The sequence below is a fragment of the Stegodyphus dumicola genome, chromosome 4 (genome assembly GCF_044657685.1).
Source record: "Stegodyphus dumicola isolate Sdum_Otavi_A_Nest chromosome 4, ASM4465768v1".
Taxonomy (NCBI): Eukaryota; Metazoa; Arthropoda; class Arachnida; order Araneae; family Eresidae; genus Stegodyphus; species Stegodyphus dumicola.
In genome coordinates this window covers 108,250,567-108,277,846 of record NC_140771.1, presented here as the reverse complement: position 1 = coordinate 108,277,846, position 27,280 = coordinate 108,250,567, and the positions used below count along the sequence as shown (strand labels likewise).

Sequence of the window (27,280 nt, the reverse complement as noted above, 5' to 3'; positions counted from 1 at the left end):
CTATATTTTAGAAGATGGAATTTTTACAACAGAATTAGGTCATTAAAAAAATTATTTAAGAAAAAGTTTTATTAATAAATAATGGAAGAATTTAAGAGCTTCAGATCTTAAAGTGAAACTCTTAAAACTGGCAGATATAAATCCTGGAAAACATAAACTGAGATCTCTGAAACATATCCAGTCAAAATACCGAGATTTAACAATAGATGATGCACAAAGAAGTTATCTTCTTCAAGAGTGTCACAGTGAGCTCTCTGATGAAACAGTTAAAAAAATAAATATAAAAAATAAATAAATGGTTATATTTTTAATTTCAAAGGGAGAAACTGATAAAAAATAACATTACAAACTAGAACAGCCTTTCTTAAAAATGATTACTTACAAATGGTTATAACCTTTTATCTTAAACTGTAAAAAATATAGCAGATTAGCAGAATTTACTTTATTTTTATAAATTTGAAAATGCTTGGGACTAGCGAATTATTTCAACTTATCAGATATTAATTCAGAAGTCAAACAACAAAAATCAGCGTTATACCTACAAAATTTTCACAGGACTAGTTTCGATGGTTTTACCGAACCATCATCTTCAGCTGCAAAACCGCAAATGAACAAGATAGGAAATAATGATTAGATAAGATAAGAAAGCCTGAACAAGAATAAGCAAGTGGCGCCATCTGTTGGCGAAACCAGAACTAAAACATAATTTCTCTAAAAGCCGAAGGCAAATTTGGATTGGAATTAGGATCGTTAACTAGAACAGAAAGATTTTTATGAATGTGAAATGCCTCTAGAAAATCCAGTTCTCCAATGGAAGATGTTTTTTGAATAATTTTGGCAGCAGAAAAATTGAAAGTGTGATTTTCGGACCAGCAATGTTGAGCAACAGAAGACTTCTGCGTTTCCTTTTTTCTAACATATGCCTCATGTTCTTTGACGCGAAATTTTAAGGCTCTCTTAGTTTGGCCAATGTAAATTAAACCACACTGGCAAGGAATCCTATAAATACCCCAGGAATTCATATCCGGAATGGGGTCCTTGAGTATAGAAGTTGGAATTTTATTAATGGGAGAATAAACAACCCGAAAGTTAAATTTCTGCAAAATATGTGCAACTTTATAGCTAATTATTAGCTATAAAGTTGCACATATTTTGTGCAACTATATAGCTAATTATTAGCAACTATATAGCTAATTATTAGCAACTATATAGCTAATTATTAGCAAAATATGTGCAACTATATAGCTAATTATTAGCAACTATATAGCTAATTATTAGCAAAATATGTGCAACTTTATAGCTAATTATTAGCTATAAAGTTGCACATATTTTGCAGAAATTTAACTTTCGGGTTGTTTATTCTCCCATTAATAAAATTCCAACTTCTATACTCAAGGACCCCATTCCGGATATGAATTCCTGGGGTATTTATAGGATTCCTTGCCAGTGTGGTTTAATTTACATTGGCCAAACTAAGAGAGCCTTAAAATTTCGCGTCAAAGAACATGAGGCATATGTTAGAAAAAAGGAAACGCAGAAGTCTTCTGTTGCTCAACATTGCTGGTCCGAAAATCACACTTTCAATTTTTCTGCTGCCAAAATTATTCAAAAAACATCTTCCATTGGAGAACTGGATTTTCTAGAGGCATTTCACATTCATAAAAATCTTTCTGTTCTAGTTAACGATCCTAATTCCAATCCAAATTTGCCTTCGGCTTTTAGAGAAATTATGTTTTAGTTCTGGTTTCGCCAACAGATGGCGCCACTTGCTTATTCTTGTTCAGGCTTTCTTATCTTATCTAATCATTATTTCCTATCTTGTTCATTTGCGGTTTTGCAGCTGAAGATGATGGTTCGGTAAAACCATCGAAACTAGTCCTGTGAAAATTTTGTAGGTATAACGCTGATTTTTGTTGTTTGACTTCTGAATTAGTATTTATTCGGCGTGTTATTGTGTCTTAATTATAGAAGCCCCAAACAGGCTTACATTTTGCTTTCTTTTTTGCACGTGGTGTGGCCGCCATTTTGTGATTGTAGGAGTTTCGGTGAGTACATTTTTGCACTTTTCAATTTATGTTTATGTTTTGTACATTTGGATATTGTGCTTTGCCTGTCTGATTTCATGCATTTTGCTTACAAACGTTTTGTTTTCTATTCATTTCACTGAGGGATTTTTCTGCTGTTTCGTGTGTACATTATTATTGCTCAGTTAATTTAGTTTGATTTTCTGCATTGTTTATCATGCCTTCATCCGTTAATCGTTTCACTAAATTACGCCTGAAACGGCAAAAATTCCTGAATCATCTTGACTTTTTACTTAAATGTAAATGTAAAAAATTGATCCCCAATTTTATTCAAATCAAATCTAATCAAAAACCTTCGAGTTGCGTTTCAAGAATTCTGTTAAATTGCAAGCTTGCCTTACTTCGGTCCGTGATAAGGGATACACGTCAACAATTGTCCAAAATTGAACATGAACTCTATAAGCTCCATCTGGAACTCGCTAAATCATATCCAAAATTCACTGCCCTTGAACAAAAGTCTTGGTCTAGAACGGAGAATGCAGTTAACCGTCATAAAAACACCCTTGCAGTTAAATTCGAAAAACTTCTTTTACAGTCTTCCAGTTCAAGTAGTTCAAAAAATCTTCCCATTGTAAACATCAAGCCAATAGTTAATATTTCTAATGTTAGTCTTTCAGAAGAACAAGAGAGAATTCTAAAATATAATTTTAACTTCTCACAAACCTGTAAACCCTCGATTCCAAAGATTTTGGCTCCTATCGAAAAAGCTTTCAAGTTCAGTAAAGTTTCAGATTCACAGAAAGAAATGATTAGGCATCTTATCGCTCATAATGTGAAATTCAACAATAAACCTTTCAAACCAAATCTAACTGCGAGAGAAAGAGCTACAATGCGCGAAATTCATTCTAACCCGGATATTATCATTTCAAAGGCCGACAAAGGTGGCCAGATAGTCGTCATGGATAAGAACACTTACATCGATGGTGTCACTAAACTCTTAAACGAAGGACCATATAATCCGATCCCTAAAGATCCTTCACCTTCGGACTTATCCAAAATAAAAACTGCGATCAAATCTTCGCAAATCATTTCAAGCAACTTAAAACATTCGCTTATCCCATCTGTTGCGAATTGTGCCAGATTATATGCTCTTCCCAAAATTCATAAAAGTGGTATTCCTTTCCGCCCTATTGTATCAAATTTAGGTACTGCCTCGTATCCTTTAGCTAAATATTTAGTTTCTAGATTTTCAACTCTATTAGACAATAACATTTACACCATAAAAAATTCAATAGAGTTTGTAAAAAAGATTAAAAACATTTCTCCTAGTAATTTACTCATGGTTTCTTTTGATGTAAAATCATTATTCACCAATGTCCCAGTGGAGGGTGCATTAAGATGTCTAGAAACCAGACTTCGCGAATTTCATTTCTCTTGCATCGAAATTGAGGAGCTAATTTCTCTCACTCAACTCTGTTTGAAACAAACACATTTTGTTTTCCAAAATAAATATTACAAGCAAACTGAGGGATTAGCCATGGGAAGCCCCCTCAGTCCCATCCTGGCTGATATCTACATGCATTATTATGAATCAAAATTGTTTGAAACTTTAAACTTCCCGGCATGGTTCCGCTACGTAGACGATACTTTTACCCTGTTTGAAGGTAATAAAGATGATTTAAATAAAGTTCTTTCAACAATGAATTCTATTGATCCTGCTATTCAGTTCACTTTTGAACTTGAGACTTGCAATTCTCTTCCGTTTCTCGACATTCTGGTCACACGTAACACATCCAACTTCAGTACTACAGTTTACCGTAAACCTTCATCGGTTTGCCTTCCACCACACTTTAAATCATGTCATCCGACTAAACAAAAGTTAGCTTCATTTTATTCCTATGTTTTCCGTGCTCTTCAAGTTTGCTCCTCCAAACTAGCCCTTGATGAAGAACTAAATTATTTAAAAGCAATAGCCATTGACAGGGGCTTTTCACCCAACATTATTAATCAAGCAGTTAAAAAATTCTCATCTGAACACACTAAAAGCCACACTCTTATTTTAGGAGATTATAAAAATTCTGTTGTCATTCCCTTCTTTCCATCAATTAGCTATAAAGTTGCACATATTTTGCAGAAATTTAACTTTCGGGTTGTTTATTCTCCCATTAATAAAATTCCAACTTCTATACTCAAGGACCCCATTCCGGATATGAATTCCTGGGGTATTTATAGGATTCCTTGCCAGTGTGGTTTAATTTACATTGGCCAAACTAAGAGAGCCTTAAAATTTCGCGTCAAAGAACATGAGGCATATGTTAGAAAAAAGGAAACGCAGAAGTCTTCTGTTGCTCAACATTGCTGGTCCGAAAATCACACTTTCAATTTTTCTGCTGCCAAAATTATTCAAAAAACATCTTCCATTGGAGAACTGGATTTTCTAGAGGCATTTCACATTCATAAAAATCTTTCTGTTCTAGTTAACGATCCTAATTCCAATCCTTGCCTTCGGCTTTTAGAGAAATTATGTTTTAGTTCTGGTTTCGCCAACAGATGGCGCCACTTGCTTATTCTTGTTCAGGCTTTCTTATCTTATCTAATCATTATTTCCTATCTTGTTCATTTGCGGTTTTGCAGCTGAAGATGATGGTTCGGTAAAACCATCGAAACTAGTCCTGTGAAAATTTTGTAGGTATAACGCTGATTTTTGTTGTTTGACTTCTGAATTAGTATTTATTCGGCGTGTTATTGTGTCTTAATTATCAGATATTATCAGAAACTTTTATCTGAGCTTGTATGGGTCTGGAGAGAATGAGACAGAATCAAGCTCAGAACTTCAATTAACATACCTGCACTCAAAAATGGCAGCAACATGGTGGGGGATGAAATTTCAATCAAATAATACACTGGGCTACACATCATTAAAGACAGTTCTGTGATAGCTATATGACATCGACATGAAGTCCTACACCCAATGCTGAGATTCTAAGCTGAATTTGGTTTTCTCCTCTTGGAAAGCCTATCCCCATTGAGCAAATACTTTTAACCCTTTCAGGACGGGCATCCCATATACGCTTTCCCTAAGAACGTCTCTTACAACCGGGCGTCCCATCCATGCATCAGTAAAGATCGCATTCAGAGGACGGGTGATGCGTATACGCATTTTAAGGAGGAACGTTTTTCTGAAGGCCACTAGATGGCATCCTGTGTCCATTACTTTTGAAATGAACACAGTTTTAGGTTCTGACCTTGAATTTGATATTCTGCTTGACTTTGGTATTTTACTCATCAGCTGTTCGAGGGGGGGGGCGGAGGGAAAGCGTAAACAGAGGTGGGCTCTTTAAATCGCTGTGTGCTAATGAAAACATTCTTGTATCTGATTTATATCCAATTCCTTTTTTTATTCTATTTTTTCCCTCTACTATGTATGGTCTTTTAGGGTTATTGTGCGGAGTTTTTTTACGTTTTGCATTGCCTTCAGATATATTTCCGTTCCTTCTTTTTTATTTAGGAAAGCCTCACCTCCAGTCTATTATGGCGGGAAGGTGCTATTTATCAGAGGAAGAATACCCTAGTATGGTTAGTGAGCCATTTACAAATGCAAATGAGAGTACTGATTCATTTTCTAAAGAGTTAAAAAGTGATATTTTTTCTAAGAGTTACAAAGTGATACTTCTCTGTGCTTAGAGATTTACCACACTCGTTTTCATTTTTAATTTTGTTACTTCTTATTGTAAATAGTCTTTATTGTGTTCTTTTTATTAATTTTAAACTTTATTGATGGATTTTATCAATTAAAACATTGGAATAATTTGAATAGCGCTTCTGAAAATTATTTTAGAAGATGAGCAATTTTTTAAGTATATTTTCATGTAAAATAAAGAAAAAAATGTTTTAAGGGCTAATTTTAACATATATAAGAGGTCAAGCAATGATCTAAAATGGTACCAAAAATTACAATGCTAGAAGCGAAACTTTTGTTTTTCTGATTTTTGTTATAAAATTAGGCTTAGCGATGCAAAACCCTTGTCCTGTACGGTGACTGCCTTCGATTCTCTCTCGTCCCGCACGAGCGTCTTAAACAACAATGCACCGTTGAGAAAAGGTTAATGAGTACTTGAAGAATGATTAGCATTTCTTATATGAAGTAGCCGATAGATTCCAACAACCTTAATCCTACTGAAAATTTTTCAAATGCCCTTGGGAATGCTGTCTCTGGAAGTTTACCTCCTTTAACTAGTCTCAGATAGCTGTAAACTGTCCTATTGAAGGAATGGCCATTATCAGAATCTGCATTGAATAATCACCTCACTGAAACACAATCCCAGTAAAGTGATATTTGAAGGTTCAGGGTTGTCATCTACTGTATTAATATAAGTTTGTCTGTTTGTTCTTTAAAGGAATTTAAAAATCAATTTGTTAAAGACATAAATGTGACATCATATTATAATTTACAAAAATCTTTGTACATAATGTTGGTTTCATTTCAAGCATAAACACATTTGCTACATTCATATGTGTTAACCAAAGCTTTACTTTTACTTTTTCTTGATTTTACCACTGAATGCTAAACTTTTGGAAGTCAATGTATAAAACCTTGCATTTGAAGCATTTTTTACAAACTATGTTTAGCATACTTGTCAGCCTATGGCATTCAAAAATCAGGAGATATTTTAAGAAATCAGAACTTTCTCAGTGACAAAAAGATTTTTTTAATAATAAAAATATATAGTAAGAAAAAATATTTTTAATAATGAATTTCCTTTGTTTCCACAGAAAAATGCTTTTTTTTTTTTTTCTATACAACTCACGCTGTCTTTGTATATGCACATGTTCTTGAACATCAGCCCTTCCACCAAAATCAAAAAACTGCAACGACAAAGGTACACACTGCAAATGAACGTTTCCTTGATGAAACAATAGAAGGAAAGTCATTTGTGAATAATTTTTGAAAAGTACGTGAGTATTTTACCTATTTCACAGACATTACTAAGAGAAAATAACGCAATTTCTTAAACTCTTTCTTGGAAGCACGTAAAACGCACACCACTCACTGGTGAGATGAACAAAATAACAAACTTGATCTTGCATTGTACTCATGGGCTAAGATATGCCAGATGCTCGAGTCTTGTTGGAAAATTGGCACACGACACTTTCGGACACATGTTTCAGATTTTAAAAAACAAAGTAGAAACATCCCATACCTCACTAATGAAAAGACTTTGGTTTTCTTTTATATGCAATCAAGAGAAATAACAAGTGATTTCAGATGAAAAAAGTCACTTTCTTGGGTACAAATAATAAAGCCAAGCTATATGAAAATTGTGAAAAATTTAAAGAATAAGAGAAAGTTGAGAGAAATATGTTGTGAATCAGGTTGACGGGAGTATGGTTGCAAATTGGGAGTCTTTCACTAACATCAGGAGAGTTGGCAACTTTAATTTAGATTATTAAATATTTATACAAAATATCAATAAGATATATTATAAATGATAGCAAGTGTATGCATTATCAAAGAATGAAATATTAGAAAATGCAGCCCAAAAAAATTCACTAAAAATTTTATGGAATTCAAATGATGACATTTCAGAAAACTCATAATTTGTCAAGTCACAATTAATAAAATACCTTCTCCTGGAATGGTAACACTTGCTATGTGGCAAAGATAATGAATGATCCACTAACATGAACATAATATAATGGTGACAAAAAAAGGGAAACTAAGCTATATGTTTCCAATTTCAAAATCATTACAATTATTCCCATAAAATTTTATCTGTCCAAATGATGTGTATATATTTTATCAGACGAAAACACTTTTAAAGAAGTACACATTATTTATATAGCGTGTCCATACTTTAATCACCAGCTAACAAAATAAAACTGAAACATTTTAATGAACTGGAAATGTTTTATAGTGATATAATCTTTTGTCAAGGAATTTCATTTATTCTAATTGGAATAGCAACAGGAAACCTTTTGGTTTACAGATAAAATGGCATCCTGCAAAGAAAAAGCCATGTGCATTCTCTGGTTATAGGAAACAAAATATCTAAAAACTGTTCAGAGGTGGTTCTAACATGAATTTATAAGCTTCCACCAATGAAACAATCAATTAAAAGATGGTTAAAAGAGTTTCAAGAGACCAGACATGTTTTGCATAAATGCAGGTAGATCAAGAATCAGTCATGAAAATGTTTCTGATATTTGAGATGTGTTTGTGTAGAGTCCCATTGAATTCATTCTCTATGCCGGTTGACTGTTCATAAAATTGTTCTAGAATGGTTGAAACTCACTGTGCATAAATTGCAGATTTGTCAGCAAATCAAAACTAATGATCAAGTAAGGAAAATTCGGTAGACATTTTTGACTGTATAAATAATGCTGATCAGTTTTTCAGAAAATTATATTAAAAGACAAAACAATATTTCACATTTTGGAAGAGGTTAATCAACTTAAATACAGGATTTCAGAATCAGAAAACATGTACTGTATAAAGGAAATTGAGCGAGGTAGCCCTAAAATTAACGTTTGATGTGCACTAACTCATAACCAAGTGATTGTTTCCTACTTTTTCTTTGAGCAATGAATTAATTTGAGCATTAATTTTGATATACTGGATTTGTTTGCCGTATTGCAACTAGAAGAAATGCAGCCAAACTTTTTTTCCAACAGGATAAAATCTCTGTCAATGAGCTACATATGCATGAGATTTCCTTGATGAAATGTTCCCAGATTGTTGGATTAGTACAGTTTGATCAATTCTGTGGCCACTGTGTTTTCCAAACATCAAATTACTGGACCTTCTTTGCTGGGAATATGTGAAGAACCAAGCTGCAAAGATTCACAGCATCGAAGAATTGAAAAAAATCAAATCACCACAAAAGCAACTATTGTGACTTCTCAAATGATTAATAATGTCAAGAGAACAGACTTGATTTTCTCTGAGCAACTAATGGTGCTCAGGCTGAAGTGCATTAATATACAGTCAAAAGTCGTTAATTCGGACACCCATAATCCGGACCTCAAAGCTACAAACTTTCTGCGCATGCGTCGCTTTGACGCATGCGCGTAAGACCTTTACCGCTGCGAATTTGCGTGTGCGCGTGCGCAAAATATGTTTACGAATGCTCGTTTAATGTATAACGGATGGGATAAGCTAAGCTAAAATTATCTAATTATCTATTTCAGTTAATGTTGCAGATTGCGTTGTTCCTTAATCTTCGAATTGGATCCGGATTATTATTTTTTGCAGACTGTTAGAGCAATTTTATAAAAGTAAGCTTGAACTTTCGATTATGTCAAACAGAATTTCCGATATATATTTACTAATATGTAAAGGATATACAAAGCGAAAGTATCTTTCGGAGTCCATTAAACAAAAAGTGGAATTGCTGCAAAAAATCGATAAAGGCATATCCTTTGTTTATCTAAACTTTAACGTTTGTTTGTTTATCTAAACTTTGTTTATCTTTAACGCGGGGGCGTGCAATGAATTGGAAGTTGATTTGTCAGCACTATCCTTATCTTAAGGGCAGATGTTTTTATTTTATTTGGCTTATAATTGCTTACTCAATGTAGTATTTCATCTCGATGTACTCCGTCTTTGATATGATTTAAATCAAATGCCTCGTCATTATAATTCGCTTCCGATAGCGAAGAAAGTGACAGAGGTTATTGAAAACGAAAAAATTTCGATTGACTTCGATTGACAAATTAGTCGGTATACTCGACACAGCAATTATAGGACTTGAACAGCGGAACTTTGTAACTGAACAAGAAATTATGTCTGTTTATAGAATTAAAGTGAATGTATTATCACATAAAAAATGAAGCAGCTTAAACAACTTACATTGAAAGAAATGTTTAATAAAGTAAACAAATAAATATTAAGCTTTTTTTTTGTAAATTTTGATACCCTTTAGATCATAATTGTTCTTTATTTCGTAAATTACGGTTTCATATTTTTAATTTTATAATTTCTGCATGCCATTTTACCAGATTTAAACTTATGATCTATAATCCGGAAAAATCGATAATCCGGAAAAATCGATAATCCGGAATCGCCGAAGTCCCGACGAGTCCGGATTAACGACTTTTGACTGTAAAATCCTTTTTTTAATCCAGAATAAAATTCAACTTATATAAAAAAAGGTTTCACTTTACATATTTTATAGCAAAATATTATTATTAGAAAGTTATCATAAACATACTGTCCCAAAAGCTTAGAACGAACTGCCAGTTTTTGTTCAGTTGTATGCTGTGGACATTTAGGAGACTTCGTGCACATTTTCTTCGTACGTGCAGAAAATACACCACACACCTGAAAATAAAAGTTATTTCTTTGCATGAAAACAACATTTTTAAAGTTCTTTTAAAAAGCGATAAAAAGGTATATGACTTTTTGGTATTCATGTAATTTTCAACAAACAAATGTTTCCGCCAAACACTAAGCTTTAGCACTGATAAGGGATAAGTGCGAGATCACAACATACTCATAAGATCTTCTCTTTTGTTTAATGTAAGCTTAATTAATCCTTAATAACCCAGTTTACTTTTTGTAATTAAGGATGTGAGTTAACAATTATTTCTTTGTTTCACCCCATTCTCTCTTTCTTTTATATTTAATGATGAAAATTTTGAATATGTGTTCTATGAAATAGCATTCAGTGAAGTATTTTCAATCTTATGGGATCCTGGTATTAAAAAAAGTGTGCAATAATGGACATGATATGGATTTTATTTGAAAAAGGACAAACAACAGTAATGCAACCTGAAAAACTGTAACAGAAAATGCTGGAACTGGCACAAGTTTGAGCACATATTTCTTTGTTTTTAACATGCTATATCCATAAATTTTATCTGTTGAGTATCTAATGAAATAAATATATATTTCTTTCTTCTTCTGGACTTCCACTCAAATCAGTGATGCAAGTTTTGTGGCATCCCAGCCAACTTTCATGGTCAAAATGAAATTACCAAAATAAGACCCAACTTCTTAAAATAAGCACGATATTTAAGCTTGAAAGAAATGATATCAATTTGCTAATGAAATAATAATACTTTAACAAATCTTACTTACAGGAAATTATTCCTATTAAGATTAAGAAATGATATTTTAAGTTAGTGAAATTTATTACTGTTTTCAAATATGCTTACATTTTCATATTTTAAGCCATCTAAAGAGCATCTTCAGGAGACATTTTGGAAAATACTACCTTTACAAATTAATACTGAAGAAAACGTTCTCTGCATGATCAAACTCAATATTTTCATGAACATGTTTTTGAACATGAACATTTTTCATGAACATTTTAAGCCTTGAAATTTAAGAGCACAAATATTTTATTGAAATGAGTGTTCAAAATAAAATTTTAATTGCTATCAGTGTTGTCATATCTGCAGTAATTGTTTATAAAGATAATTTGAAATAAATACAAGAAAAACTTTTTAAATAATTTATAAATATTACTCTTAAATATTGGTACATTCCTTAAATTTCCTAAACAAAGCAAACTGTATGGCCCTTGATGTCAATATGTGCACAGAAATTGGCCAACACTGTTAAAATCAGAAAAAGAAATTTGAAAGTTACCTGAAAAATATTATGTTATGATTTTCAAAAAGCATTTTTAACTACAACAATTTTAAAACACACAGATATTATAAATTAATTGCATAAACATGATTATATTGACAAACTAAATGGAAAAGAAATCTTCACTAATGTAAAATCATAATGTTAAGGTCATTGATATTAAAAATACTCACCCGATTAAAATACTCCTTTCTTTCTTCTGCAAAAAATGAGTTAAAAAGAATTATGAAAAACGAACAACTAAATCAAGAACAAGAAAATGTGGGTACACTACAATAAAAGTAGTTTAAAACTGCTTAAATGTTATTCATGTAATGACAGAAAATTTACATATGTAAATCAACCACGATAAAACTAGTTTTAAAAAAATCATACATAAAACTACATTAAAAAGAAAATTATGAAATAAGAAAAATAAAACGGTTAAACAACTTAATAGTAAGAGAACAACTTCATCAAAAGCCTTCAATTATGGAAAAAGATTTTATATGTTTAAACTACAATTTGAAAAATCTTACCTAAAGATTTATTTTCAAAGGGCACAGCAGAATCAGATGACTGCTCAGTTAAAGAACTCCCTGCAACTATACAAAAACACTACAGAATTTGCTCATTAAATGATCATTCAAAAGATAATATTCACAAGGTCATTTCTTTGCTTTGCTATAATTTCATTTTATGAAATTTCTTTTTTATTTTCATTCTATGAAATATTTTATTTTTACAATCTTTGAACAATGATAGATGATCATTATTTCAAATAAACTGCATACATAATTAGCAGGTTTCGTACAACTAAACCCAAAACAATTTTAACTCGTTATATGTAAATCTTTTAACCACAATTTTCAAATGGGAAGGGAATTCTCATTTTATGCTCTAAAACTTAAATTTGTAATGAAAAGAAACAAAATAAAATATTATCTCTTGAGCATAATTTTAATATTCAATGTAAAATTTTAAAATGGATGTTCACCTTAAGTACAGGTATCTGTGTATGGTATGCAGGAATTTCATTATTTATCAACAGTTATAGTCTCATCACATTGGCTGGGTAGCTCAGCCCTAATTTTGAGGGAGAACACTCCTGGAGGTGATCCAAGGGCCTCCCACACCTCTTTCCCAACCACCAATCTCTCAAGATGACTTACAGCTAGCTGTGTATTTTGAGCACTCTCTGATGTCTTCTCCGAAATTCGAACACGGGCCCACTGGCACAGCAGTCAGCATCACTATACTGGCTAAGCAGTTGGATGTTCCACACAATTACCTCTAATGCAAAACATGAATATGTATAATCTGCAATACTAAAACTTTCTCCAAGAAGAATTGTACACACATACCATTCTTCAAAAAAAGAAAATGAAAAAAAAAAATTCAAAGAGTTTTCAAGATATGTTTGTGGAATGTCGAAATACACATTTTTATATATATGTATCTACATAAACACAGATGTTAAAAATTATCTTTCCCTACACAAATTATGAAACAACACTATTTTGAGAAAAGAAATTAATAACTCAACCAAATGCAAATTTTAACATAATAAAAATATGACCTTTCCTAATATACATGGAAGGTTCAATTTCAAACTTTAAATGTGATTGATTCATTAGAATTTGGGGGTTAGAGGTTTCTTTATTAAGATGATCTTCAGAGAAAGACTACAGGAGAATTTTAAAGTGCAATAGTTCTTCCAGAACTTTCCCATTTGTTCCAGGGAATAAAAGGTTATAATTAAACTTCCAGTTTCAAAATGCTGCAAAGTAAGAAGTGTTGTTGAGAATAACTTGAATATATAAGAAGCATAAAACACTGCTTGGCAAAAGAAAAATAATACATCCAAAATGCAACAACAATGGCACGGTACTGGTCAAATAGAGGAATGTAGATAACCAAACAGCAACAATGTCAGATGAGGGAAATGACAATTTAATTAACAATACATGATTTAAAAATACATGGAATAATCATGAAAATGAAATCATTAAACAAGCACTAACAAATGAGGCAAGAAAGGTTCAACATGCATTCACTCCATTCTGCTAAAAGTCAAAAGCCCCAAACAGTATGTTCCATGACAAACCAGAGTGTATCAGTGGTGATGATGTGATGAGGTGCATAAAGTGCACTTTCAAGTCAGCCAAGTTCCTAATGTACACAGTTATTTTTTAGATGCCACTGAAAACCAAAAATCACAAGGTTTTTAAGTCAGGTGACTGAGACAGCCAGTTTGTTGGAAAATGATGACAGTTAATGCTTTTTTTAAACGTATGTTTGCCAGCTGCTTCACTAATGTTGTAATGTGAGAAAGCATGACATCTTGTCAAAAAAAAAGTGTTGTTCGTACATACACAATGGAAACAATGAGATTTGATAAAAAAAAAAAAAAAATCCTATATCGGCCAATGTCAGAACATTCCTGCAGATCCTGTAGGATATATGCCTTTGAAAAAGAATGGACTGATGACAAATACTGCCATACTAAATGTTTAATTCCCCCCCCCCCCAGAATGAAGGGGCAACAGTGTGAAGTGGGAATGGGTTCTCATCATCATGTTATCAATTTCAACATCCCCCCAAAATGAAATTTTCTAGAATACTCATCTGTTTTACCATTTTATGAAAAATATTTCATATTAATCATTTGAATATGTGAATAAAAAGGTGATTTGTGATGTTTTGTCAATGTCATGAGATGTTTGAAAAGATTTTTCACAAAATCTACTACAAATCACCGATCTCCAAACTTCATCCAAAAGACAGAGAACAAATAACATATCTATAACACCAAGCATTTTAGTTTTTTAATCAATCAAAATTTCATTCATCACTCCTCTACAATAATGCCTTTTGAAGCTCTGAATTACTCTTAGTTTGTAAAACTGAGATAACATTGAAAGAAATTCAATTTTTGCAGATTTCAGATCTCTCCCAATATGAGGATGTGCAATGCAGCTGCTGAAGAGTAATGAATCATTGTCCTTTTGATGCCAATGTTTATCAAAAATTTTACATCCATTCTTGAAAGATGGAAGATTTTATCCATACCTCACTGAAGAAGATTTAAAGAAGATTTTTATCAATACCTCACATCTACTTTACATGAGAGTACAAGCACAGATTTAATATAATACTTAAGCAATAAAGCTTTTTAGACAAGTATGTTACAAGAAATATTCCTTTTCACTACACACTCATTGAAAAAGTAATGATATTTATTCATTATAGCATTTTCTCATACTGCATATTGCATATCTTTAACCCTCTGAGTGCCATGATCAGCTTTATCCAGTCATGAGATTTTTTGTCACTTGTTATATATTAGCTTATAATTTAAGACATTTTGTTTTCTTACTTTCATCAATAATACAAATACCATCTTGAGGAATACAAATTTATGAAAATAGAAACTAAAATAGGCAAATATACATATTTAGTTAATAGAGGCTTTTTAAATACAGGTTTTCATGACAGATCCAAAAACACGTACCGCTCAGAGGGTTAAAAAGGAATGATTTGTCTTGAAAAATTTAAATCTTGTTTTTCTGACATAACATGTATTACCAAAACCAAATTCATCTGTTTTTAATTTACTAGTGCCCAGTAAAAAACAGCTGCACCATTTACATTAGCACTTTCATCATAATAGTTAATTAATGCAAATTCATTTTTTAATTAAAAATTTGTCAACTATCTCAAGATTTGAATTTATCTCCATTCTCAAGTCTTGTAACAAATGCCTATGTCTTTAAAACATATCTACTAAAACATTTTTAGAGCAAACATATTTTAACAGTTTCACAAATACCTTTCTTACAGTGGCGTAAATAAGGGTATGCAAGGAATGACGTAATGTCGTCGCATAGGGGCCCAAAGGCATAAAGGAGCCCTTGAATGTCCTGCTGAACTACATTTTATATGTATGTGTATATAGTATATGTGGTCCTTGCAAGCAGATATAACAGCTGAATTCAGTGTTGCACTGAATACCCCCTCCCCCCAAAAAAAGAGGCTGTATGCTTTAGTTTTGATTCCCCTCTGGAGGATAGCTTTCAAGTCGTAGAGACATTAAGCATTTTTTGGAAGAAGGAGACTTGCCCCTGCCCGAAATCGAACTACGGACCTCTCGAATTCGATACAGGAAGTCAGGCCCCTGAAGTCCACTAGAATTCGCGGAAATTCTAGTTTCAGGAAGTGATTTTATACTTCAGCCACATGTCAGATGTTGTCATATAAGAAAAGTGTCAGTTGGCCAAGGGAAAAATGACTACTTCTTTTGGGCATTGTAGATTTTACACATCAGTTCGTGTTTTAACACTTGGTTATATAATTCATTTATTTACTATATCTCATGATCTCATAAAAATATCTTTTTGTGTATATAAATTGAGGAAAAAATATCAAAGGCCTCTCATTGCTTTATTATTTTTTAAACTCATAAGAAAATCTTATTCAATATGATTCATAAGCTATTGATATGTAAATATATTTGAACTTTTTACATCGCACAGAAGAAAAGATATGTTATAACGAATGATAGTTATTGCGAAATTTACCTAAATTAGACTGTCATCAATTGTAGGTGTTTCATATTGTTCATTGCAATAGAGCAACCGTTATAACAAGCATTCACTGTGTTAACATTTTTAGCATGTTTTTCTTAAAATCTAACTATTTATATATTCACTTTCCAAATCAGCGAAAATATAAAGCGAACAGAAAACAATCAGCTATTTTACATAAACAATGAGCGTTTTCTTGAGAGATGCAGAAACCCAATGGAAACTTTTCATACAATAATATAGGCCAAATAAGAATATTACCTAAAAGTTTCCTATAAACAGGGTTCATAGTCACATTTTAGTTAAAAAAATAAGCACCTATAAGCACATTTTAAGAAAAAAAATAAGCACCTGTCTAATTACATTATATACAACTGCATAACCTTAAAAGAAAAATTAGACTTGCAATTTAAAATATGAACAATGCAATATTTATTAAGAGAATGAGCATTACCTCAATCATGGAAAACAATTAACTTTTTTTTTTTAAATTAAAAATTTACAATGAGAGAAAAAAAAAAACTATGCAGAACTAAACTATATTACAAGATTTAATGATGAAATTTCAGTTCAAAATATAGAAAATAAATAATAATAAGCCATATTGATTGTATTTGCTTGGCACCTAATAATAAATACATTTTCCCACTCATATTAATATTTAAATAATTTAACTTAAATCAAAATTCTGAACATTTTCTAAATTTTCATAGCATAACAGTTTTCCCTTAACATATATTCCAAGCAGTGTAATTTAAGTAAAAAAAAAAGGAACGTTTCTGAAATCAGGAGACGGGAAATTGCTTTATGCAGTCATCCTTTAACAGTAAAAGCTTAACTAACTAGCATACTCAGAAATTGCCGAATATTCCGTATAGCCGAGCGTAACTGGAAAGAGAGGAAGGGGGGAGAGATTGTAGCCGTTTTTTAGATTTTTCGGCTAAATAAATGATTTTGACATTTTGATCTGTGCATCATTTAAAAATAGACCAACGGAACTGAGAAATATTCTGCTTAGAAAGCACAGTAAAACTCTTTTAAGTGTTCATAAATAAATCTCAGACTGAAGATCAAAATTAATTATCTCTGCAAAAAACCGCAAACGTTATTGCGCAATATGTGCGGCGTAATTCTTCCATACGTGATATTATGCAATCGGAATCGGAATCAACAGCTGCCGGTATTCAGAGAATAAAGAACTAAATAAAGGAAAAGAAAGAGACTAATCTGGGATGTTTTTGATTCTAATTTTGAACAGACTGCGTCAAATTTTCGGAATAGAATCATTCTTCGCTTGGGTTGGGTAGACCGCGAAACTTTTAGTCCTCAATCCAGATTGGACAGTGACAAAAAAAAAAAAAAAAAAAAAAAAAGTCCGCTGCTTCAATATTAGAGATTTTGCGGTGAAAGGGGAGAATGCCCCAACCTCCGTAATGTATAATGTATTGGCAAAAAGAAAAAAAAAATGAAATTATTTTGACTATTCGATTACTTTCTTTTTATTTAAGCCATTCCGAATATTATTCCTTACAAAGCTAATCTGTGTAAAAATACACCCATTTTTAGAAGTTTATCTACACTTCAGCAGCTACTGCAACTATACTATTATAAATATTCATACATATGCTCATAATATAAGCATAATGATCATAATAAACATGAATATGAACTGACCACGTGGAACGAGAATGCAAATTATTAAAATTATTTTAATTATTATTTTATTATATAATTTATTTATTATTTTGATAGAAATTCAAATGTGTGTGGTATTTGGGTGGGAGGAAAAGAATACCGAATGTACCGGAATTTTCTACGGTTTTTGCAATTCTTTGACCAATAGAATGATGTGCACCTGTCTGTACTCTCGTGCGCACCATAGGTTACGTTAATGCAGAGAAAAGGGGGGAAAGCTATTTCCGGGAGTATGATTCCCTATCTGACGTTCCATATAAGGAAGAAAAGTTGTTTATTTAGTTTCGGTTTGGTACGGGGGGAAAAATGCGTGTTCATTAAAAAAATACACTAAAAGCAAAAAATAAGTACTAAAAACAAAAAAATAAAGGCTTTAAAGAAAAAGTAAGCACCTATAAGGGCCTTTATATTTTATTTTCAAATATAAGGACTCTCAATTTTCAAAACGTATAATTTCGAGAGTTTAATTCTGTTCATATATTTAATCTGTTACTGGCATTTCCATTAACCCACTCCAAAAATCAGTCCTAGTATTAAACTTCAAATTAAATTCATAAATGTGAATGATTCTTACAGTTTACAGCATAATACGCTTTGCTTTGGTTCACTATAAACAGCATATCCCTTATCAAATTGTTGCCGTCAAATATTATCGCCCAGCATTATTTTTAAAGAAATTAAATAATGAAGTTTTTTGCATTAAGTATGTTTCTTGCATTTTAAGAAAACAACGGTACCTAGAGCCATTAATTTTTTAAAAACATAGTCCTTCAACCAAACATGTGAAATTATGTAAGATATTTATTTATTTCTCAGTTTTAATTAACAAAGTCGTCTCTGTAAAAGCAATCTGTTGCCGCTGCTAGAAGTAAAACTCTTTTGTCTTCCACGCGTCACCATGTTGCTATTCAGAAAAGCCTAAGATATTTTCATATTTAATCTGGAAGGTTACTGAATAATAAACTAAGCATTTTAAAAGCAACAAGCGCAGTTCTTGAGAAAGTTTTTTACTACTTTCTGATATGATTTATTTAAGTAAACATGTTTAAAATCATGACATGTTTAATTAGAAGTATTCAGTATTTTTTATGAAATTATATTAGCTGACTCATTAAAATCATTCTTCTTTTTTATGATAACTATATTATGCGGCTGGTCTTACGAGTGGCTAGTTTAAAAAAAAATAATATAGCGAATATAAATATGCTACCTTTAAATATACTGTGATTTTGCTGTTGAACTGAGTTTTATATGGCGCAAGTTAGTGCGTAACTTAGATGAACGTGATACTTAATAAACAAATTTAGTATATAAAAACTTAATTATCAAAAAAAAAATTGTGAGCCATCTTACTAAGAAAACTGGATACTGATATAAAGAACTGGGCAAAAACTGAAAAGACTGTAAAAATGTATGCCAAAACTTAACACTGCATCTAGAGTTCTAAACATATGCTGCTATTCAGCTTTAAAAAAAAAAAAAAATTGTGATTTTGGTGTTGAACTGTATGTGGCGTAATTGCGAAGAAAACGATGCTTAATAATAAAGCTAAAAAGACACACACATACAAAAGGAAAAAAGGGGGGAAAGCTACGGTTAGCAGGAATGAGTATAACAGCAGACTGGTAGACTGCATGCTCAGGGTAAAAAACTTTAACAAACCCTTTTGGTTGACCGTTGAAATTTAAAACCTTTCAAATTTTCTTTCTTGTTTTCTGTTTTCTTTCTTTTTTCTTTTTTTTCTTTCTTTCTTTCTTTCTTTTTTTTTTTTTTTTTTTTTTTTTTTTTAATACTGGATTTTTTTGGAGGGGGCAAGAAAATTGTTTGCATAGGGGCTTAAGAGTTTTAGTTACACCACTGCTTCCTTAACAATAGAATTTCCTATTTTGCATTCTTTTAGATGTGGCATATTTCTGTCTTATATTCTATATTTTCATAAATCATTATCTCTTAAATGTAAAATATTTAATGTAAAAGTGCTTTTAGGATTATTGAAACTTTTCATGATTTTTGCAAAAAAAAATAATAATAATAATAATAATAATAATAATTAGTTTATTCTTAGATTCTAGAAATTTTTTATTTGTTATTTATTTGATTCAAAAACCGTTATTTTATAACTGATACATAAAGTAGCATAATTAACTGTTGATAACAGAGAGATCATTATAAACTATGAAAGATCCATCTTTATGGAACAGTAAGACAGAGTGAGCACAAATTTTTATTACCTTTCAAACAAATGGAATAATTTACATAGTTTTTTTTCATACTCAGAATGATTCATTTCTGAAAAATTTGATGAACAAAGTGATGAAATAAAGAAGAAAAAGAACAACATAATATGGCTTTAACAAAGACCCAACTATCCAGTTTAAAGAAATTGTCCAGTTTAAAGAAATTTGCTGTATTTCTATACAGTTTATGTGCATTAGAACAAAATGTTGGATGGAAATAAAAAGGAGGCAAAAAGTTGCATAATTATGTTTGGTATTCTTATTACTAAACTTTATAATTTCTTCTCAATTTGAACCTCCAAACAGGCTGAATTTCAGAACGGGGCAAAAAGTACTTAAACTAGGCAAAGGATTAATACATTAGAAAAGTAAGTAAGAATAAATAAATTTATATCTGCTTGGTTAGGGGCTTTGAGGGGAAACATTACATAATCTTCAAGTAGAAATTATCTAATTTTCCTGAAAATTAGATAATTTTATATTTTGGATTTTTATAACACTTTCAGTAATTAATATGCTGTTGCGCTAACAAAAAAAATTCCATTATGCTAATGGAAATTTTGGCCATGATCATTTTGCTTATTTTGTCAGTTATTTCTCAAATTTGGTCTCAAAGGTTATTATCATAGAAAAAGACATTAGAACAAAATGTTGGATGGAAGTAAAAAGGAGGCAAAAAGTTGGATAATTATTTTTGGTATTCTTATTACTACACTTCATCATCCTAAAGAAAATAGATTAAAATACCTATATTTATTATACCTTCATTTAAATACTGACATTGATTCCATCATCAAATAATATTCTAATGATTTCTTAAATGACATTCACAAAGCTTTAATATTAAGTATCAGTGTTTTATAGCAACTAGAATAATCAGTGAATTGAGTAATACGACAACATTAATACGAATTATGAACAGAATAAAATTTCTGTCAGTTACATTTAAATGGAAAATTTGAATTTCTGGTGGAATTTTACATGCTTCATATATTATAAGAAAAGCTTACTATCTTTTCTGTGTATTTTAGTGCCTCTTCGAGCATTGTTACTTTTTCCTTGTTTTCGTTTTGCTTCTAGAAATAAAAGAGAAACAAATTCAGAAAAATCTTGGAAATATTAAGACTACACTAGATACTTAAAAGAGGAGGGAAATATGCTTTATAATGTAGCAAAAACTAATACGTTTTATAAAAATATAAAAAATTTATATTATTTGTATAATAAACATAATTTTATATATGTGTTTGTGTATGTAAAACTAATACAAATAAAGTAGTATTTGAATAAAGTAGTAATGTAAATATGTTGATTATAAGAAACAAAACACAAAACTAAGCAATTTTAAACCTCAAAATACTTACTTCTCTTTGTACTGCTAGAATCACTATCATTTTCCTCGCTGTCATCATCAACAAAATAATTTGGATCTCTAAACATAAGAACATTTCAAATTAGAAAGTTTTAGACAACATAAGAAAGATAGAAGCTTCCCTTTTAGCACTGCAAATGAAATATTACATGCCTAATGCTTTGTAATATTTTCTAGAACTACTTTATTCAATGCTAAATATTTACCCCCTCCTCCAAACATGAGAGCTTCCTTTGCATAACTAACTTTTAAGCAAATGTTTTGACTTACAAGGGATGTGCATAACCAGGTAATTATCAGTTTCACAGAAATGCTGCACACTTACAGGGAATCTTTCTTTTCACATATGTACATCTTTCTTTTCAGAGATTCAGATTTCTTTCAAAATACATCTTTCTTTTCAGAGATAAACAATATAATAAATTTTAACTTTAAGTAACTTATACAATGGAGTGAAAATTTAATAATGGGCAAAAATAAAAACACTCATGTTTTTTATCATAGTTTGTTATTAATTAATGCTTTTATCAAAACAGAGTCACAAAGTTTCCAGTAGATTAGGAATTAATTTCAATGATAGTTATGTAGAATATGTATTGTACTTTTAGAATTGATTGTACCACATATCAATTCTAAAAGTTGAATTGCCAAACTGGCAAAAATTGTTTTTGACCAACGAAGCATGGAGATAGATAGTAAAATTGTCAAATTGACGTGGGTAATTGCCTAACTGGCAAAGGTGTCTATATAGTTATAGCTAACGCAGCTTGTGAATAGTGAGTTAAAAAGTCAACCCGACGCAGTATTATAGTATTTTGTGCCAACCTGGCAAAGTTGTTTAAATAATTCTCTCCAATTGGTTAGTGTGAATTTCGTATTTGAGAAATTAAGTCTCGCCAGAAATTATATATTTTTAATACAAGTACGAGCTTTTAGATTGAATTTCAAAAGGAAACCTATTAAAAGTAACTTGTGTCAACATGTCATTCTTAGCTAGGAGTAAAAAACAGGATTTAAAAGTACTAGCAGAAGAGTTAGGTTTAACTGTGAAACCTGAATTTAAGATTGCTCAGTTGCATAAACTGATTACTGAAAGTCCCGGTTATGATGAGGAGTTTACTCAAGAACTACTGGCTGCAATTAGAGAAGAAAGGGAAAGAAAGGAAGAAAGTGAAAGACAAAAAAGAGAAAAAGAATGCGAAAGAGAAGAAAGAGAAAAAGAACGCGAAAGGGAAGAAAGAGAAAAAGAACGTGAAAGAGAAGAAAGAAGAGAAGAACGCAAAAGGGAAGAAAGAGAAAGAAAAGAAGAGCGTGAAAGAGAAGAGCGAATTAGAGCCTTTGAGCTACAGAAACTTCAGTTGGAAGCAATGGCTGCAACAGCACAGCCGGTAGAAACTACGCAGTTACCTGAGCAGCCTTTAAAAATCAGAATTCATGATGTCATGCCACGTTTCAACCCTAAAGAAGAAGAAATAAGTTTATTTATGGTGTTATTTGAGCGTCAAGCTAAAATAATGAATATACCTGCTGAAAATCAAGTGACTCAACTTATTTCATTGCTGCCTCCCGACATTGTTCAGCTTATTGCTAGAGAACCAGAAGAGGACGCAAAACAGTATGAATATGTAAAAACTTTACTGTTACAACGATTTAAATTGAGTGCGGAAAAATTTCGACAACTATTTAATAAACACCAAAAATCTACTGAAAGTACTTGGTATGATTTCTACTATGAATTAAAGAATTACTTAGAAGGATGGCTTAACGGATTAAACATTAAAACTTTTGAACAGCTAAAAGATCTCATGCTGGTTGATCAAATAAAAAAGTGTACCTCTCCTGATTTCAAAGAACATTTTATGGATCAATGGACAACCATCATTTCACCAACTGAAATAGTTAAGAAAATTGAAGATTTTGAAGATGTGAGAAAAACAATAAAACCGAAATTTTCTGTCAATCAGACTGAGAAAATTAACAGAGGATCATTTAAACCGCGTTATGATAATTTTGTGAAAAAAATAGAGCATCCGCCTCATTTTAAGTATTCTGATAAATGGGACGATTCAAAATACCAGAAAGATCACCAACAAAGAAGTCAATTTCAAAAAAAGAACCAAGAAAATTTATATGACAAAAGATATCCACCACGTTGTTTCGAGTGTGGATCATACGAACATTTTGAGCCTCAGTGTCCTTGCTTAAAACCAAATGAAAAGGTAAATTGCGTATCTTCGAATGATGATTTGTTAGAGACATATACAATTAACGGTTTAGTTAATGGGCATGAAATGCCTATTCTTCGAGACACAGGAGCCATCGTTGATGTTATTTCTCGAAAATACATTGATAACGCAAGAATGACTGGAGAACATGTCTGGGTACAATATCTTTTAAATGACCATTTAGTGTGTCTACCATTAGCGGAAGTTGAAATTAATTGCGAACTTGGTCATATAAAGACAAAGGCAGCTGTTGTTATAAATGATCCCGGAAGATATGTACTGGGTAACAAAACTGCACAATTGTTCAAAAATAAATCATTCTTAAATTTAGAAAAAATAAATGTGGTTTTGACACGATCTCAAGTAAAAAGATCTCATGAAGATGATCGAAGCAGAGAAATTGAAATGGAGAAACTAGAAGAACTGAAGTTTATTGAAACTGACGAAGATATTTTACCTCAAGCTGATGAGGAAGACAAGGAACTTAAGAAAGTGATTAATGTTAATTCAAAGGAATTAATTGAATCTCAGCATCAAAGCAGAGATCTAGCGTCATTGCTTAACGAAGCTAAAAATGAAAATTCCAGCAAGACAAATGATTTTAAAGTAAAAGAAAACGGATTGTTGGTGAAAAGGAAAATAAATAAAATTGGAAATGAAAGGGAATTAATTGTTATTTCTGAAAAATATAGGGATCAAATGCAGAACTTCACAACTTTGATGCAGAACCAAACAAATAATAGTGCTAAAACTCAGAATAATTTGGTCAATACGCACCCTCCTAAGAGTCAAGCCTCTGTCAATGCTTCACAGAAATCAGACACGCAATCTAAGCATTCATCTCCTGACGAGAAAACTGAAGTTATTGATATGGAAGTTGACTCACCTTATTTACCTGCTGATTCATCTTCTGTGGATAGTGTGTGTGAGTATTCTCCTACAAGTTCCCCAGTTCCTTCTTCTCCAAAAAGCAAAGATGTGTTTGACAGTTTGTTAACAGCAGATAAACGATTTCTGACAAAAGAACTCATGAAGGTGCTTCTAAAGCTAAGAAATTAAAAATACGTTCAGAATCTACGCACACGTCAGAAAACTTAGCAAAGAGGCACAAAGATGATAAAGGATACTCAAAGTTGCCACATTCAATGAGAGTGCAAGCAGCAGATAAGAACAAAGGTTCATCTCGCAAAGAGCAAAAACTATCTGACAAGAAAGAACTGAGAAAATTAAATGATTCTCACTTAAAGGCTCTAGATGAACTGCCAAGTTCAGGAGTTGAGATGCAAGTCAAGGAGAAGTTTTTAAAGAAATTAAACAGACAAGAGCTAGTTGTTGAAGAAGCAAAACAGCCACAAAAGCCTCTGTCACAATCACCTGATTTCAATAAGGAGTTTATTTTGCAAATTGATGTTTCAGACTCTGGTATGGGTGTCATTTTAGCTCAAAAAGATGAACGAGACAATGAACATCCAGTATTATACCTCAGTAAGAAGTTTACAGAAACTGAAAAAAAGTACTCTACCACAGAAAAGGAATGCGCCGCCATAATATTTGCTGTAAAGAAACTTCAATGTTATTTAGACGGGCATACTAAATTCCTCATCATGACCGATCATAATCCCTTAGTTTGGTTCAAAAATAATGTGAGTCTAAATCCACAATTTATGAGATGGGCACTAGTACTACAACCCTACAATTACACGATCGTTCATCGAAGTGGTAGAAACCATAAAAGTGTAGACGCATTAAGTCGTACTCCCTGGCCTGATTAAATAATTTGTTTCTCTATATAGATAAAAAATATTTTGTTCCTTCCTCTCTTCCTCAGTGTATCTTATTATGTTATATCTTGTATTTCAATTCTGTATTGTGCTGATATTGTTGTTTTGAAAAAAAAAAAAAAAAGTAAATTTATATTTTTATAAATTAAAGTTTATCTGGAGGGGGGAGAGGTTGTAATATTTTGTTATTTAATAAATAAATATAATTATTGTTGAAGTGGCAATGCCATATTTGTATTAAACCGTTACTCAGCAACGTGAGATATCATTTTAAAAGATTAGAATTCTGTAGATTTTTACCAGCTAGGAGTAGTATAAAAATTTTGCCACTTAAGAATTGTATAAAATTTGTCTATCACCGTGAACAAGAAATAAAATTTATGTTCTATTAAGAAGATTGTCTGTTTTGTAAATTACCACAAAATACATTACAATATATATAAGTAAATAATATATATATTACAAGAAACTTATTTGAGAAAAAAATATTTATTTAAAAATAAGCTATTAACTTGTTCAGGCTTTAGGCATAAAACGTAATTTTGTTTCTCCACACAATTAACATAAGGACCAACACACTGAGTTCATTCATATCTTTGGATCATAACCTACAAAATCTTTAAATATTTTCCCCTAAACTTTGGAATAACTACTTTTACTGTTGCCCAGTAGAGGAGAATTCACTAAAAAAAGAATATGATTGCAATTTTTTGTATTTGAATAATCAGTATCTGTGATGATGGCCCTGACTGATATAGTATTTCAACATGGCATCCAACGGAATCTGCCAAAATTTTTTAGTAATCAGTACACTGCACATCATTGAAATTTTTTGAAACTATCTCTCAAATTGTCCTGATAATTTTGGACATAGATAACAAAGTTCATGGGCAACACTGAAAATTCTCAAAATTATCTCTCGAATCATCCCGATAATCTGGGACATAGATAACAAAGTTCAAGCGCATAATTAAAAATTCTTAAAATTATGCCTCGAATTGTCCTGATAATTGTGGACATAGATAACAAAGTTCATGCACATCACTGAAAATTCTCCAAACCACCTCTTGAATCATTGTGATAATTCTGGACGTATATAAACTATTGCTAATATATCTAGTAGTTCCTGCCGGGCTATATAAATGCTTCGCCGAGCATATATTCCATCTGTTTACCAGCCAAACTCTTCAACCTAGCTGTTTAATTTTGAGCTGTATTTCAAATGAATCACAGATCAAAACTAATGTTACAGAAAGAAAACATACCTGTCACTACTATAATTATTTACTTCACAAATTCAAAAATAACATGAACATGTAACTCTTCACATTTCTATGGACATGCACACATGTTCAGTGTGGAGGCCTTTCGTAACATGGCAGACGTCTGCACAATAGTTTAGTTCCTAAGCTCTTGCTAAATGGGTGCACTGATTCACCATATTCAAACAGTTGGATTCATGAAGGCGATCAAATGACTTACTGTTTCATCTTGAATTTTGAAGTAACATAAATCTAAAGAAATTTTAAAATAAATTATTGTCAGCCTAATGGTTACTTAGTACAACTTTCCATTGGATTACCTAACCTGTACACAGAAAATAAATCTCAAATAGAGTTTGAAATGGAGTCTGTAAAACAGAGGATACTCAGACTTTAAAAATAAATGATTACAGGAGAAAAAATTTCACATTATTGCCTCAAATTTGTAGTGATCAAGCAGTGGATCATTGTACAACTTTTTGTTTGGCTAAAGCTTTCATGAAGAAAAAGTCAGATGCACATGA

At 31.5% G+C, this 27,280-nt stretch overlaps 1 protein-coding gene across 2 annotated transcripts in view; it reads right to left on the bottom strand.

Annotated features, from left to right (window-relative positions):
• Sgf11 (SAGA associated factor 11kDa) overlaps positions 1 to 27,280 on the bottom strand; it is a 110,175-nt gene that overhangs the window by 25,212 nt on the left and 57,683 nt on the right. For both annotated transcript variants that reach the window (XM_085815326.1, XM_035370860.2), the window contains 5 exons: positions 21,481 to 21,548; positions 21,127 to 21,192; positions 12,138 to 12,203; positions 11,793 to 11,818; positions 10,235 to 10,344 (listed from right to left, as the gene is read on the bottom strand). In XM_085815326.1, the coding sequence (XP_085671452.1) occupies positions 10,235 to 10,344; positions 11,793 to 11,818; positions 12,138 to 12,203; positions 21,127 to 21,192; positions 21,481 to 21,548 (336 nt within the window). The remainder of the gene's footprint in view (positions 1 to 10,234; positions 10,345 to 11,792; positions 11,819 to 12,137; positions 12,204 to 21,126; positions 21,193 to 21,480; positions 21,549 to 27,280) is intronic.